Source organism: Halyomorpha halys, unplaced genomic scaffold, assembly GCF_000696795.3.
Source record: "Halyomorpha halys isolate HHAL.00 unplaced genomic scaffold, Hhal_1.1 Scaffold100.1, whole genome shotgun sequence".
Taxonomy (NCBI): Eukaryota; Metazoa; Arthropoda; class Insecta; order Hemiptera; family Pentatomidae; genus Halyomorpha; species Halyomorpha halys.
The window spans coordinates 1,334,477-1,350,340 of NW_027112088.1; the positions used below are offsets into that span (position 1 = coordinate 1,334,477).

The window sequence follows — 15,864 nt, forward strand, 5'->3', positions numbered from 1 at the left end:
TCCTCCCTCCACTCCTCAAAATAACATTTATTCATTGAACCTTTAATTAGTCATCTATTTATCCTTCCCCCAATTTTTAACTAATTGCAGAAATTATTAAAATTTTAATCATAAATTTTCTATTGATATCAAATTTCTTAAGATGAATGGAGCAGGGGTTAAACAGTGCCTGCAATACTTCCATAAATTTTATATTGATGAAACGTTCAGCACCCGCGATACCACAACAGTGATAAGTACACGGCTTTTATTATGTACAATTGTGCTATCTATTTGTAAAAATGTATACAAATTTTATTTATCCTTTTAGATAATTATCATTATTTAATTTTTTTTCTTCCAATTTATTACTGGTTCAGTACTCCCTTTTAATTATCTACATTCATAGACCCTTTATTTTTAAGAGGACAGAAGTTTATTTGTTTAATTTTTATATTCTATACAATTTTACAAAATATCTAAAGCGCCTTGGAGTAATTTCAAAGCATCATTAATTCAAGAAATAAATAGATTTTAATTAAAATTGTTCTCTACAAGTTTTTGAATAATAATATCGAGATAAGTACTATTCTCCTTCCATCAGAACATATGACTATATGAGATTGATTTTATAAAATAGATTTTGTAAATCTTTTACAAAGCTTCACTTTATAAAAAGAAATATGATTATAATAAAAATGGTAATTATATTTCTAGCATGCAGCGTATGTGGTGTTTAAATATGAGAATCATGAGTTCGCTTATTCGTGTTGCAGTGGGCAAGGCGAAGTGTCAACCTTTAATTAACCTTATTTCGTCATCAATTTAGCATTTTTCGTTCTTCTTTCAGCTGTCCCCAGCTTGGAAAACCCATAGATAAGGAAGATCGCCATGTTTCATAACACCACATGACAACAAGGTTAACAAGGGAAGTAATCCAAAGATGGAGTTAGTAAAGTTAGGCTTTCTTGGAACACAACCTTTTTTTTAATTGTAATTTTATTCATTAGATTCATAACGATCGTTGAATAGATCCAAATAACATATTTATTGACAAACAATTTTGTGATATGTTTGTAAAAAAAATGCAAGATCGTATGTGTGTGTATTGTGTTGTATAATTTTATATATAACTTATTATTATTATTATTATTATAATTATTAATTATTCTGGCTATACTATTAAGTTACTAAATTTGATTTTAATATAGCTGACAGATTCAGGAATGTTAGCAGAAATACCAAACACGTTATTAAACCTTGTCGAACAGACTGGACATGCCAACTGGGTCAGCGCAGGCTCTATCGACACGCTTCCACGGTTCGTATATATTTATAGTTGAGGAAAGAATAGAAATAAAATAGATTTATTTATACACATGTAGAATTACATGAAAAAAGAAATTATATCCGTACTGTACAAACATTATTAATATTTTAATAAAGTTATCCGAAATGAAAATATTAAACATGAACTTCAATGACAAACTGATAGGCAAGAGTAACATGAAACAGAATGGAAATGATATGTTACATCATTGTATCGTTGTTTATAAAATATTTAAATCATCGAAATATGAAAGTGAAAAAGTGAAATGCCTTTTTAATATTAGTTTGCCAAATCAACTAACATTTAAATACACACACACATAGTATGATTTCTAAGTTATATAAGAAAACAAAAAACATTTCTTATCAATTTCATGGACAGTTCCTGCATATTAGGAATGTATTTTTTACGACTCTAAGATTTTATTTATTTAAAACTTATGGTAAAATGCAGTATATGTATTGATTTATAAAAATTAATATTATCAATTGTTATGTCTAACGAGGCAGGGAGCTCCATCTATTGAATAACACGAGAACTAATGATTAAAGCTACAAATGTCTGGTGCAAAACTAAGTAATAATTTTTTTCTCGGACTAAATATTACACCAAGTTCAAAAAACCCTGTGATAGCCACCTTCTTGCAACAAACCCTAACATTAAAAAGAAATAAACAATAAAGGTAACTAACCGAAACAAATAAATATTCTTAAGAGTTGCAAGGTCTTTGGTTATGCGGATTTTCATAATGACGATCCTAATATCAATAAACCAGAAGACGGTTAATATTAAATAAAATCGTCAGGGGAAGTATTGATTTTTTTATTTCGTCAAGGTCCATTTTCCTTTTTATTCAGGTTAAAAATATTTTTCTTTTTCCTATGTAAATTTATTCTTAAACATAAATATTTTTTGTATTAATTTAAAATTAAATACTGATGTATATGGGTCATTAAAATTGTCCTTAAGCTTACTTAGTCTTTGTATTCACATACAATAAATTCTATATCAATCTAGTTATGCTCCGTAGTAAATAAATTTGCAATACACTCGTCTGTTTCTTGTACTCGACCAATAAATACATGGTCATGTGCATCTTAAGTATGTGAAAAAAATTCAAAATCTATGAGGTAAACCAAAAGGTAATTTTAAAAAAAAAAATGACGACAGTAAACATCTCGTTTGATGACTGTTTAAACCTCAAATATTTAGCAAACAATGACTGCTTAAACATAATTAAATTCAATGGCAAAGCTGATACTAATAATCCGTTTTTTAAAGCTCCCTATTAATATTAATAATTAATATAAATATTAAATAACCTGACAAATGAAGTTATTAAAGATTTTATTTTTCAGTAACTTCAGTTATACAGTAGATTGACTATAAATTCTTAATCCAACCAATTTATAAAGTTAATCAAACCCCGTTAGTGTAATGAACTTTCTTCTATGGGTTTGAAACAGTAATTAGTCGAAGTACAAAGATTCCCTTGGCTAGCCGCTATCTCCTCCCCTCCCTATATATCCCAAACTAGTACAGCTACCGAAATAAGACAACCATATTGCACCCTGGAGGACTCGATGTTACTAGCAAACACAAACACCGGTAGTTTACGCTTGATATTTATGGCTACAAAGTATACCGGCTTACATGTTTTTATTTATAGTTATCTACCTTTTTACGGATATGAAGCTGTATTAATTAAATTATGATTCATTTATCATTTGTTTATGACGATTTGGTAAGATGGTGTGGTAACATTTTGTCTATGATTATTTATTTTTGGTTAAGATAGGATACAAATGAGAAAAGCAATAATGTAAAATATAATGCAGACCTATGGTAGTGAGTACAGTGAGAGAGTAGAGGAACGAGTTGATGAAACTCCACGACCTCTGGCCGCTGTAGCTGTTCATGCCGGCTTCGAAGGCGTCCTGAAGCTGGTTCTCGAATTCCATCAACTTCCTCCGAGCCTTTGATTTCCACTCGTCCTCCCGCAAGAAGTGACTGCCCCGCCACAACTCGTCGATAAAGTCCCTCTTGACTCGCTTTACACCGCACTTGTAATAAGACTCGAACGCCCCTTCGATGAACTTAAAGACAAAAGCACCCAGCCCGCAAATGATTAAGGCGATGAGGAGGTCGCTGATACACCGGTTCCTCAACTTCTTCAACCTTTCGACTTCGTCCCGGAATTCTATTTTAAATTTTACGTATTCCAGTTTCACGTCACGCTTGAATTCGCGCCAATCGATAGGCTCGCTAGGAACTTTAGGTACCGCAATTACTTCTTTTTTCGTTTCATCCTTTGCTGGTTCCTCCAACTTCTCCTTTTTTGTAAACAGAGATTTCAACCAAGATTGCTTTGGTACATCTTCTAATTTTGAATCTTCGGAGTTTTGTTCTTCTTGCTCGAGATCATCGACCTTGTTCACCCCCTTCCGCTTTATCAGTTTGGCCTGTTCCAAGATCTCATTGCACTTGTCAATGAAGTCCTCATCGGAACTTGTCAGCCTTTCCTTCTCCCTCGGAGAAGATAGACTCCTCTTTACTTCCGGATGACGCCGCTTCCTGTGCCCCGTCGTCGGGCTACGCCGCGGTGGCCTCCGCACTGGTGGATCCCCCTCCACTTCCTCGTCTGCCATGACACACAACTACCGACTGACCCAACAGTCGGGGTAAATTTAGTCGAGCACCCGCCTGCGTTATTAATAGTCAACGCTCCGGCATTGCGCAAAATCGATTTTCTCTAGTTGCTAGCCGATGCAACAGGTAGCGCTAGAATCTTGTTACAGCCCCAACAGATTTTGAAATCTCTGAAGAAATCTTAAATTTATATATTAATTTACCTTATATAATGAAAGTTCAAAATCTTAAAAAAAAAAAGTTTTAAGAAATTGATGAATTAGAGGTACCTAATGATAGCAAAATTCTACCGTAAATTAATAAAATAATGAAATGGCTAATAATGACCTTATGATATAATATTATTATTAATAATCAATAATATCATATTATTAAGTATGCAGAAAAGAAAAAGTGTATTTATTTGATTATAAAAGACTAGCTACAGTGCAAACTGAGCCAACTTAAGTGAAGTCACATTTTCAATTACGAGTTCAAAATTAAACAAACTTTGTTAGTTTGTTTAATTTGATTGGCATACATTTTTTCACATAGATAATAATTTATCAAACCAGTGATATTATGTATAACGTATGTTATAAAACGATCTACTTAATATAGTACATGTGTCATGTGAAAAACTGATGAATAGTTTATTACTTTATCCAGGGGGCCCTATATTCTATAATGTTATTATGTTACTATAACATAATATCTCTTCACGTGGCAAAGCTTGAACGATATTCAATGAAATAAAACTACATTTTGATTATCGAATGATTCGGGAGATGAGGGCTGTATTCTGTATTAATTTATTCTCTTTGGGATGCTTTGTAGCTTTACTACCTCTCCAAACATTGGAAGGTAGTTTACTGTGGATGGAATTCAACACTTCATTTAAGTACAGAGTATTTTTAAGTTATATTCTTTTTTATTACAATTTTTTTATAATTTTTAAAATTAGTATTTTTAACGAATTTATTACCCATATGTCTCTACTATCTGAAATAATGTTAATACAGTTCATTCATAATATAATGATCCGAAATTCCCCACAAAACTTCAATAACATTGAAGTAAATAGAAAAATAGGTGGATAAAAACTCATGGGATGGTTAAATGGGAGCTAATACCACTTCATATCAAAAAGCTTCACGATTAGTAATACTAGAGAAAAATTAACAGATAGGCATCTATTTGTTTTTGAAAATAATATTTTTTAAGAACATAAACAAACCTTGTGAAGTAAAAAGGAGTAATAAAACAAGGGAGCTGCTTGCCTACTAAAAACAAGGTTTAATTAATTTGAATATATTAATCAGCGATTCTAGGGTCTCTTTTTTTTTAAACTGTAGTTGTTTAAATAATCTTGGAGTTATCTATAAATAAAGTTATTTATTAAAACTAAACTTGTTCTCTAATAAATAGGTCTGTAGTGTAATTCAGCCCGTTGACGCTAGAGTGCATTGCAATCACATCAGTACCATTCGTTACACTTTGTAGTTAAAATTTACTCAAAAATATCTTTAAGAAGCACTCTTAATGTTGGCACGTACAACCGAACTTTAAATTCAAGTTACGAAGAAATTTAAGAAAAAAAATGTAATTGTTATAATTGTTTCTGGATTTCAGTAGAAAATGAAAAACTCGACACTGTAAGACAAGAATATTCATTTAAAATTTCTTATAGAATGAATGAAAACTAAAATTTAGGTCTAGGACGTATGTGAAAATAATTTACATACAAAATACAAATAAAATGCTATGTGTTTTAATAGTTTTGTTTAAGAAGTATATATGAATCATTTAACACAACTTCATAACTGGGCTTTGCGAAACTTTAAACTGCTGTCCGCGAAATTTATTGCCTCTGCAGCGGCTATTAACGATTATTAGGATAGGCGACATAGGATTGAAACAATTTTCAAATTGTAGAGTAGAATTTTTTTCATGGCTTGGTTTTTATCATTACTTTTTACCAAGAGCATTTCTGTGGCTAATAAAAAATAAATGGAGTACAAAGGTACAAAGTTTGAGAAAAAAATTCAGTGGTCAATCAGTGATACATGGTAAAAATATGTAATGTATGGTGATAGGTACGGGAAATTAATTTTTGATAAATTGCAGTCTAGTAAAAGATTATGGAAAATATGTTACATCCATAAATACTTGAAATATATATACAAAAATATATAACAGATATAGTTATACTGTAGTATATTAGTAAAACTGATATAGTTAACTTAATAAATAATATCAGTAAGAATAATTGAACAAACCGTCTAACAAAGATTTCATAGAATATAATTAATTAATGTATGGCTGTATGGAATAAACCAATACCACCGACACAGTAGCTAGTCCTCGGGTTTGGGAAACCAATCTTTACTAAGCCAGAAGACATTATGCATGAAGAAACCTTTATGCATTTAGAACGTTTTCGCAAACAGAACTTTCTTACCATGCTATAGATTATTTATATTTATTGAGTTTTTCTTCGTTTCACTCTCTCTCTCACTCTGGTATGTTTGGTATAATATATTATATTTGAGGGATCAAAATTAAGGTTGGTTATGTTATTATTTATTTGACTTGATGGTTCAGTGTTAAAAATATATTGTCATATTAATTTACAAGATTATTTGTTTTTTTTCTCTATTAAATCTCAGCAAGGAAGGAAAAAACGCATCAGTTATATGAATTAATCCCTGCGATATAACCACTAATTCAATTTTAGATGAAGACGATACATTCAGAACACCAAACACAAAAAAGTATATATTTTGATTTTCATACTATTTAGTTTTTGGATTACTTACACTAAGAGTTGAGGATTTGTCAAAATTAAACCAAAATTGTATACTATTAAAAATTTACAAAAAAACTAAATACATTTTTTTGTAATAGATTTTAAACTAAAATTTCATTCGAATAAAAATATATTCAAATAGTTTTTTTTATTTGTGTTTTTTCATCTTTATGTTATCTAACTTAGGGCTGGGAATTCTTCCCAAGCGTAAGTAAAGCTACCATGGAGGGCAGGATTTTTTTCAGGCGCTTTTTCAATATTGTTCGATTTTGCTATCTTAAAGTCTCCTGTTCCCGTTGTAAGCTAATATTTCAAAAGTTATATAGGACCTTCGTTCTCCGGTGGGTCTTAGCGGGGCGGGTCCGGCTGGGAAGGATAGCCTTTTTTTGTGTTATGATCTCCTCTTGTGAGACCGTGACCAACCGACTCGCTATAATAGTCTGTTTAAAAAGTTAGATAAGTAAAGCTACCATGGAGGGCGGGAGTGGAGGGTTTCACGCCATTTTCCAATTTCAGGCACTTTTTAAATATTGCTCGATTTTACGATCTCAAAGTCTCCTCTACCCGTTCTAAGCTAACATTTCAGAAGTTATATAGGACCGTCACTCTCCGGGGGTCTTAGCGGGGCGGGTCCATTGGGGAAGGAATGCCTTTTTTTTTGTGTTATGATCTCCTCTTGTGAGATTGTGACATGTCGTACACCGACTTTGTGTTTAGGAGATGTTCACGTTAAAAAAAATGCTATTATTATAAATTATTCAGGTTACAATAAATAAATTAATATGTATTACAACTACTTTGTTATTTGTTGCTATATTTTGCTTGTTTTATTATTTTGTTTTGTAGAGAACTTAAACTTAAACACCATTCACTTTAGTAAAATGATTTTTAATTCTTATCATAACTTTCTTTAAATAAATAAACCAAGGAATTGAATAGCTCTAAACCAACTCAGGTTATTATTTAAAAAATATATATGAACATCTTTATTTTTGAGTTGCAGAGAATTTCATTATGTTTCAAATGGATGGCAATAGTCTACCAAACATCTGTAGTTTTCCAGTTATTCTGAATCACTAATTTGTTTTTTTGTAGGTATTAAAAATAATAATGTTCAAACCATTTAGAGTTAGAATTTTTTGAACTCTATCTAATTGAACATCTATAGTCAGCTTTTATTGAAGATATAAGAACAATGATATTGCTCAGTTTTTTCATAAAATCAGAAATTTTTTTTATTTATACTTAAACAAAGTCGTAATGAAATAACAATTGTGATATATTTTTTTTCGTACCCTCCGGTAGAAATATAGTTATTAGCATTGTGATGTTTGTTTCATAGTAAAGACTGTGACTTAAGTATAAAATATAATAATTTCTATATAATGAACGCGATGACTGATTTTTCTAATTTAAATAATAATGTATAGTTAACAATTATAAAGACTGATGGACTAAAAAATAAATAAATTAACCGTTAATAAATAAAACACTTAAATTCATTGGACAATATTATATTATAATGTTAATAAAAAAAAATATAGTTTTACTATAAATGCTTAGCTGCTCACGGCTACCACAAATAAACCGTTTTACAATTAATCATGAAATATGACTAAACTTTTTAAAATAAAATGTTGTTTTCGAATACCGTTTTATATTAGACGGAACTAATAATAAAAAGTTAGTCATGATTACTTTTTTATGACTAATAATTGAGTCGTAAATAATATAATTTTGATCTAACTTCGCCTGTATTACGGTTGTGGGTTCAATGATGTTTTCGTGTAAAAAATTAAATTTTAATAGAATTAAAAGTTGCTATAGATTTAGATTGTATGGTCAAGTTTTGACATAACCACTGTCAAGTTTTGAATATTGTATCGAGCAAAATGAAATTATTTAAATTTACTTTATTTATTACTTATGTAATCTTACTAACGTAGTTATAGTACCTTGGATTGGAGTAGGCTTTTAGGATTGTGCTTTGAGAGTCGGTTCTCATATTTCTTAGAAGTGAATAATTCTCAACTCCTCCGCAGCTAGCAGGAGTTAACTCAACTTCACAAGATGTTTCTTTGAGCAATCATGCAAATTGTAATTCATTACTGAACGATATTAAAAGATAATTCAAACTGGCGCCCATTGTTCAAACAGAATTTTGCACACCTTTGCTTAAATTGAATTAAAGAGTCAAAACAAACTGAAATATGAATGAGTTCCAAGATATGATAGTCATCTTAGCTAATTTGAGAGCAGGGACAGTCACGTCGTAATGATCACAATATTTTTACTTGCCAGCGTCACAGGTTTTTTTTTTCCTAGAAACACTTTTGGCAAGGCAAAAAACAAATTAGGTGAATTTAAATACAGGAGTTAAAATTGTTCTCCGGATCAGACGAAAAACCAGGAAGAGATCAGTTGGAACAATGTTTTAAACAATTATATTATTTCAAGGAAATATTTAACCATTTGTTATCTCTTAAATTCTTTATTAAATTAGACGTTATTCCTATCCAAAACTTAACCCGACATTTCGTCTAGAAAAAAAAAATTCTTTATGTCATAACCACATATCATCTGTTGAAAGTTTTATGACGCTATCGTTATTAATATATGTTTGTTCCAAGGTTGAGTCTGGAAAAGTAAAAAGGATTGAATTTATTTTTGAAATAATATAATAAAAAGTTAAGTTATATACATGAGGTACTACTTAATAATTTTCTAAAAGGATATTGGCTCATGATATAATAATTCCTCAAATATTGTCATAGTGCCTCCGAAGTCCAAAAAATATATATATAAAAAATCAACTCGTCATTCTAGAGACATCTCGTCATAAACAATGTTTTGCAGAAAATCTATGTAGTTTTTTAAGACTTGTTGTTGTTTTTTTATTGAATAGTGGTTTGATTTTCTTTTTAAATGATCTAAAGATTTATTTCGGACTTAAAAGATACGTAGTAAATTTCTTATTAAAGAAATAATTTAAATGGAGAGTTTTAATCAAATTATTTTAATTTTAATTTTGCGACTAAGCCAAACTTTTTTTATCGACTCCTTCCTAGGATACGTAACTAAATCTACGTTAAATTTTCTTTCCAGGTTATATCATGAATCATTCATACTAGATTAATTCGTGCGTTTCTGCATATGCTTCTTAAGTAGTATTTTTTCAGTTACGAGATAGCACGTTTGGGTTCATGTATTATGCATTTATTATAATATTATCCTAAATATTATAATATAAATAAATGAATTAATGATTTAAATATTTATTTTATTTTAACGAATAGTTTTAAATACATAGAGAATCAAGTGCTCCCCTAGGGGGTGTTAAAACCGCCTGCTTCCCAACGCTATTTACCTTTTAAGTCATAAAGTGCGCGGACCCTTTGTTTTTCCACCTAACAGTGCCCTGTTTATTAGTTTATTCCTATCCACGTTTATTACTATTCAGTTTCATATATCCCATTATTCATTATTATTATTCTTCCCCATCCCTGCTTACTGTTCTACGCTTATATGGAACTATATTATAATAAATATCAAGGATTTGGGTAGATATTATTAAAATTACAAGATCTGTTTATTCCAATCTGTTCGATATTACTAGTAGGCGCCAGTCGGATATATAGGGTAGAGTTCTTTATGATTCAATTCGGTCTGGCATTCAAAAGACTGTCTTTCACACTGATCGTGTAGGGGTCTCTTAAAGTATAAATAAAAGTATCTACATTTTTAGGTGCCAACTGCTGCTAAGTTCGTTAACTGTCGTTTTAGTAGTCATTGGTTCCACGGTTTATGGTGTAATAGTGCCAATAACTTTCTTACGCATACTTATATAGTTGATAATACTACCAAACATAGAGTAAATTATGATAATAGGACAGGAAATATCAGGTTATACGATCATATTAGCTGCGATAGTCACTATTACTGCCACACAACATGGTACTCCACCTTTACTATAGTTAACGTTCTTCGTAACCTAATTATATAATTATAAAAATTCAATTTCATGAAGAACCACGAAAGCATGCCAATGGTATTCAGTTTCTAGATTGCGTGGGAATAAATTAAATTGACAGGAATACAGTTATGACGGCCATGAAATAAAATACTGCCAACCTCTGAAGTAGTGATAGTAAAAACATGACATATACAGCTGAATTTATAGGACTTACCGGCCTCATTCATTTAGTTAGACTATTCATTCATTATATTATATAGTACTTTAAATTTCTTTTTTTTTTTTTACTTTACTTTCCATACTGTATTACCTCCCTCCACTTTATTTATTATTTTATTTTATTTATTTTGTAAAAAAAAAGTTATCAGTTTATTTAAGTTTAAATCAGGTTTTGTAAACAATTTTTTTAAATGTATTTATTATCTTATTTAATAAATCTTTTTTTTCTGTGATGGCAATTCATACATTTCCACTCTCACCTAGTTTACTAACTTTAATTTACAGAGAGGTATTGTAATATTAATAGAAACCTAGAGAACTATCTAAATTCATGAAGAATAACCTTTAAATGGGTTCTACTTATTTATACCGACATGTACAATATTTGTTCTGAACTCTTTATCATATGTTCGTTTTTGTAGGTTAATATAATACCGTTTACCTAACTTCCATCTCATTACTTTTAAATCAGAAGTTTGACATTGACAGTTTAAGTGATCTCAATAATAACTTCAGTTTACTGATGCTATGCTCTGACAATTTTTTAGTATGGACTTAGTTATTCTCAAATGTAAACCAACAATCCTTTGGTCCTTTCGAAAAGTAGTGAATGTACAGTGAAACCTCGATATTAGGAATTATTTGAAATGTCCTTCAGCTAGCAATAGTATTCGATGAAAAATGTACTCCTATTTAACAAATAGAACATGTAAACAACACTCCTAATAACGAAGTTTCTCTTTGAAAAAAAATTAACTTTGTGCAACGGATTTTAGCAATGGTAACTATTATACAGGCTGTTTCAGGGCTAAGTGTCAAAACTGAAAATATGAATTAAGGATCTCAAAACTAAAAAAAAAATCCCTAAGGCACTAGATATGTGTTGTATTATATATATAATTAGTGCCGTTCAGCCACTGTGGAAGAAAGATTCCGACCCTGTCATAATGCTCATAAGGTAAGAACCTAAATAATTCATAACAATAGCATTTTTTAAACGTGAACATCTCCTAAAATAGAACGAATGTGAATTCTTAAGCGTAAGAATTATGGACAAATGAGAATTTTTAACCATTCTTAAGGTGGCATCTTCAAAAAAGGATGGTAATGTTTTTGCTAGCATGGTTTGCAAGCATTGTCATTATGTTTTGCATATGCCATAATAATCAAACGTACGCTAAATCATGTTTGTAAAAAATGGTTTATTGTACATGTTGTGACGTGTGTTACATGGTTTAGAAACAATAAAAAATATAATTTATCTATCTTTACTATTTTTTCATAGTTTATTTATTTATATTTACAACTGTGTTAAAAATGTCCTGCTTGTGATGAAACGGTATTGGAGGATTGTATCCATTTTGTAACAAACTATAATGAGAACCGAATTCGGTACATGCCGAAACTAATCTATACCAAAACCAGTCGTATGATTTTTTGTCTGTACCCTCCCAATCGGATCTTAAACTTCTTTTTATATATGTAACACAAAGCCTTACACCTAGAGCAGAATACCTATCTCCACAATAACGTGTATAGTTTTTGTTTCTTTTATTTTATTAAGTAAGAAATGTTTTTGTTTGTTTTTTCACTCTGACTAATGTAGATAATCTCAGTTTGAGTTTACAGCTTGTTATTAGCTGTAAAATCTTCACAATAAGATGTATGGTTTTTGTTTCTTTTATTTTATTGTTATGTCGTTTCCGTTCTGTTTTTTCCCACTGACTAATGTAGATAATCCCAGTTTTGGTTTACTGTTTGTTATTAGGTTATATAAGTGATTTTTAATTCACCATTTGGGAATTCTGTTTTATTATTAGCTTATACAATAATCAAATAGTTTGGCGATTGTTATTATTATTACGTACTTTACAGGCCAACTGTATTTGTGCTGGAGTTGCCCCATAAACAAATAAATAAATTATTATTAACTGTGTTAAAAATATATACAATAAGTAAATGTGACATGCGTTATACAATGGCATAATAAAGACTTGTGGAGAATTAGTCCATTGATAGAACTATAATTACATTTATAGAGTTGAAAATCTTGAGGCTATCGTCTTGAAACACAATTGGGTTTAGGTGGTTAGGAAGTTTATCATGGAAGGACTGGTCATCATGGATGACGTGATATGTGAGAAAGTAAGGTGCATTGAGAATTTTAGATTGAACTGTAACACCCATTTTCCAAGGTAAAAATTTAATTTTTGCTGAATAAGTTTTGGCAAAAAAAATTGTCAAAACCTTTACTTTTAGAAAGTGGATGGATTAAATTTTGATAGCAAACTCCACAATTGGATTCTGAAAAAATGTATATAATCAAACAAATATTTCTATTGTATTATTCTTATGGAATGTCCGGCGCAAGAGTGTTTATTTTTCATTTAATTTTAAAAGAAACTGAGTAACGATGACCGGGCTAAATCAAAACATATCTAAGCGTCGTTTGCTGTTTTGTTTGTTATCATATGCAGATGGATCGTGTCAGTTTCAGTAGTTTTCGTTTAGCTACGATCTGATGTAAAACTATACAAATATGCAAGGATATTTTATCTTTAAACGTTTCGGAAATTTTTCCTTCAACTGAAATTATATTACTTTAAATAAATAAGAAATATGGTTAAATAAATTTAGATTTTTAGGCCTAACTTACGACAAAAGGCTAACCGTACCTCCTAGGGTGCCGATAGATCTAGCCTTCTTAAACTTTATCAGATGTTAATACGCTTGAAAATGGACTACGGGTCATTCGTCTATGGCTCGGCTCGTTCCCAAGTCCTTGCTGAACTGGATACAGTCCATCACGCCGGAATCCGAATTGCGACTGGAGCATTTCGAACAAGCCCCATTCTAAGTTTATGCGCTGAATCCGGACTATCGCCACTTTCGTTCAGAATATCTAAATTAGCCATAAACTACAGTTCAAAATTATATCCACAGACAAAACATCCAACTCATAAATATATTTTTAATTCAAAATGTTGTAATATTTTTCAACAAAAATAAAATTCGTAATGAGGTATAGATAGTTGACCGTAAATTAATGATTGGAGAAGTTTGTCGGAGGGGGGGGGGATGCGGTCAACAAAGACAAGGGGGTGCGACATAAAATAAATAAATATGGTTTTGTTTATTTATGTTTTTCTTTGCTGACCGCACCCCCCGACAAACCTCTCCAATCATAAAAACAAAATTCAACACGATAACGATTGACAAATCCGAAAACAATCATCCACCATGGACCTTCCAACGTCCTAAAACTGTTCTAGACCTGTCCAAATACCCGAAAAATAATACCGAACCAGTTGAATATAAAGCCCACTTTTCTCGTCTAATTCAAAACATGCCCGAATCCTTTATAATCTATACAGACGGAGCAAAATCAGACCAATCAGCAGCATCATTCTTTGTAACTAATGACTCAACGTACAAAATTAAACTGCACAAACTATGCAACATATTCACTGCCGAACTAAATGCAATAGCAGCAACACTTCACTTCTGTCTTTGAACCACACCAATATAACAATAATTACAGACTCATTAAGCTCTTTAAAAGGTTTAGGTTGTATGTATCCAGAGCATCCGAGTCGCGCTTCTGGGACGGGGTAAAGCAATTTTAACTCCATCAGAAATGAGCAAACCTCTTGGAAAGGAAGTAAAAGATAAATGGCAAACTTTGTGGAATGAAAACCCAATGAGTAAATTAAAAATGATTAAAAAGGATGTCAAGCCCTGGGGTACCTCCAGTTGCAAATGCTGATCAGGCTGAGAATAGGTCACACGAGGCTCATCCTCGCAACAATAATCGCAACAATAAGCTGACAATAAGCAATATTTTTCAACAATGTCCATATTTCACACCCCACCTTGCACACAAATTGGATAGAATATGACCAGTGAAGTTTGGCGCCACTAAACAAAACAATGGTTAAATATTTATATTGGCTATAATACAACTGTGATACTCTTGTAGTAATTAATTTTAAGATAACAAAGTTTTATTGATCTATGCTTATAACCTAAGTTAAAAAAAACGCTATGCACCATTTATGTAAAATAAACGTATCTGCTGTAGGGCTTACAACAGAGGAGAATAAAAAAGTTTTTAATTCATAAATATTACACACGGATTACACGCTTAACAGTTCGTTTTTCGTTACTACTTATTACATATCTATTAAATAGCTATTTTGTATTTTAGATAAGAAATAAACTGAAAGAAAAAAAAAACCCTAAACATTTTAATTGAAATGCAAACAGTAATTGATGTTTTTTACAGCAATACATGTTTAGTTCGCTTATATTTACATCTATGGGTTGTTGCTTTTGAATAATAACTTATTTCAGTAATTAAAGGGTATAGAAAGAAATAGCGTAAAATTAAAAGAAATTTTGTATTTTGAGGGCATTTGTGTGTGATACCACTTGTTTTTATATCTATCATCAAATTGAAACAATCATTTTTTAATTTCTGTCTTATATCTGCGATATAAGTAAATTATTTTTATTTAACTTCGAATCATTTTTTTGAGTTATCAACGAGTCATAAGCTCGTCAGTGATAAGCAAAAAAATTTTTGGAATAACATGAAACAATGGTCAATAATACAAACTATCTAATACTCTCTCTCGATCGGCACCGGTATCAACAAAATCTAACGAAACACGGCTTGGGACAGATTTCAAGAATAAACGGAGAAGACTCACCCGATGGCATTTGTCCAGGACCGTTCAGAAGACGCTGTTAAAACGGGAATTCCGTGTCGCCGTTTCCAGGAGGAAGATATACGCTCCTCAAGGATATATTAGTCTCCTTGTTTTATAGCATTTCTGGGTGAATCAACTTTTAGAATTATCTTAGAGAAAATTCAAATATCATAAATTATTAAAACGAAATAAATTAATGCGAATAGAATTATAT

The 15,864-nt window shown here is 30.8% G+C and overlaps 1 protein-coding gene and 1 long non-coding RNA gene across 3 annotated transcripts in view; one reads left to right on the plus strand and one right to left on the minus strand.

The window, feature by feature from the left end:
- Positions 1 to 15,864, minus strand: part of LOC106677474 (TWiK family of potassium channels protein 18) — a 168,850-nt gene that overhangs the window by 22,106 nt on the left and 130,880 nt on the right. The window contains exon 1 of one of the 2 annotated variants that reach the window (XM_014415439.2): positions 3,150 to 3,983. The exons of the other annotated variant lie outside the window; for it this stretch is intronic. Coding sequence (XP_014270925.1) covers positions 3,150 to 3,957 — 808 coding nt within the window. The 5' untranslated portion in view covers positions 3,958 to 3,983. Of the gene's footprint in view, positions 1 to 3,149; positions 3,984 to 15,864 lie in introns of those variants that run through there. 2 annotated transcript variants of the gene reach the window in all.
- Positions 1 to 15,864, plus strand: part of LOC136796411 (uncharacterized) — a 171,198-nt gene that overhangs the window by 12,228 nt on the left and 143,106 nt on the right. Inside the window, exon 2 of the long non-coding RNA XR_010844126.1 lies at positions 1,191 to 1,300. This is a non-coding gene — a long non-coding RNA (uncharacterized lncRNA). The remainder of the gene's footprint in view (positions 1 to 1,190; positions 1,301 to 15,864) is intronic.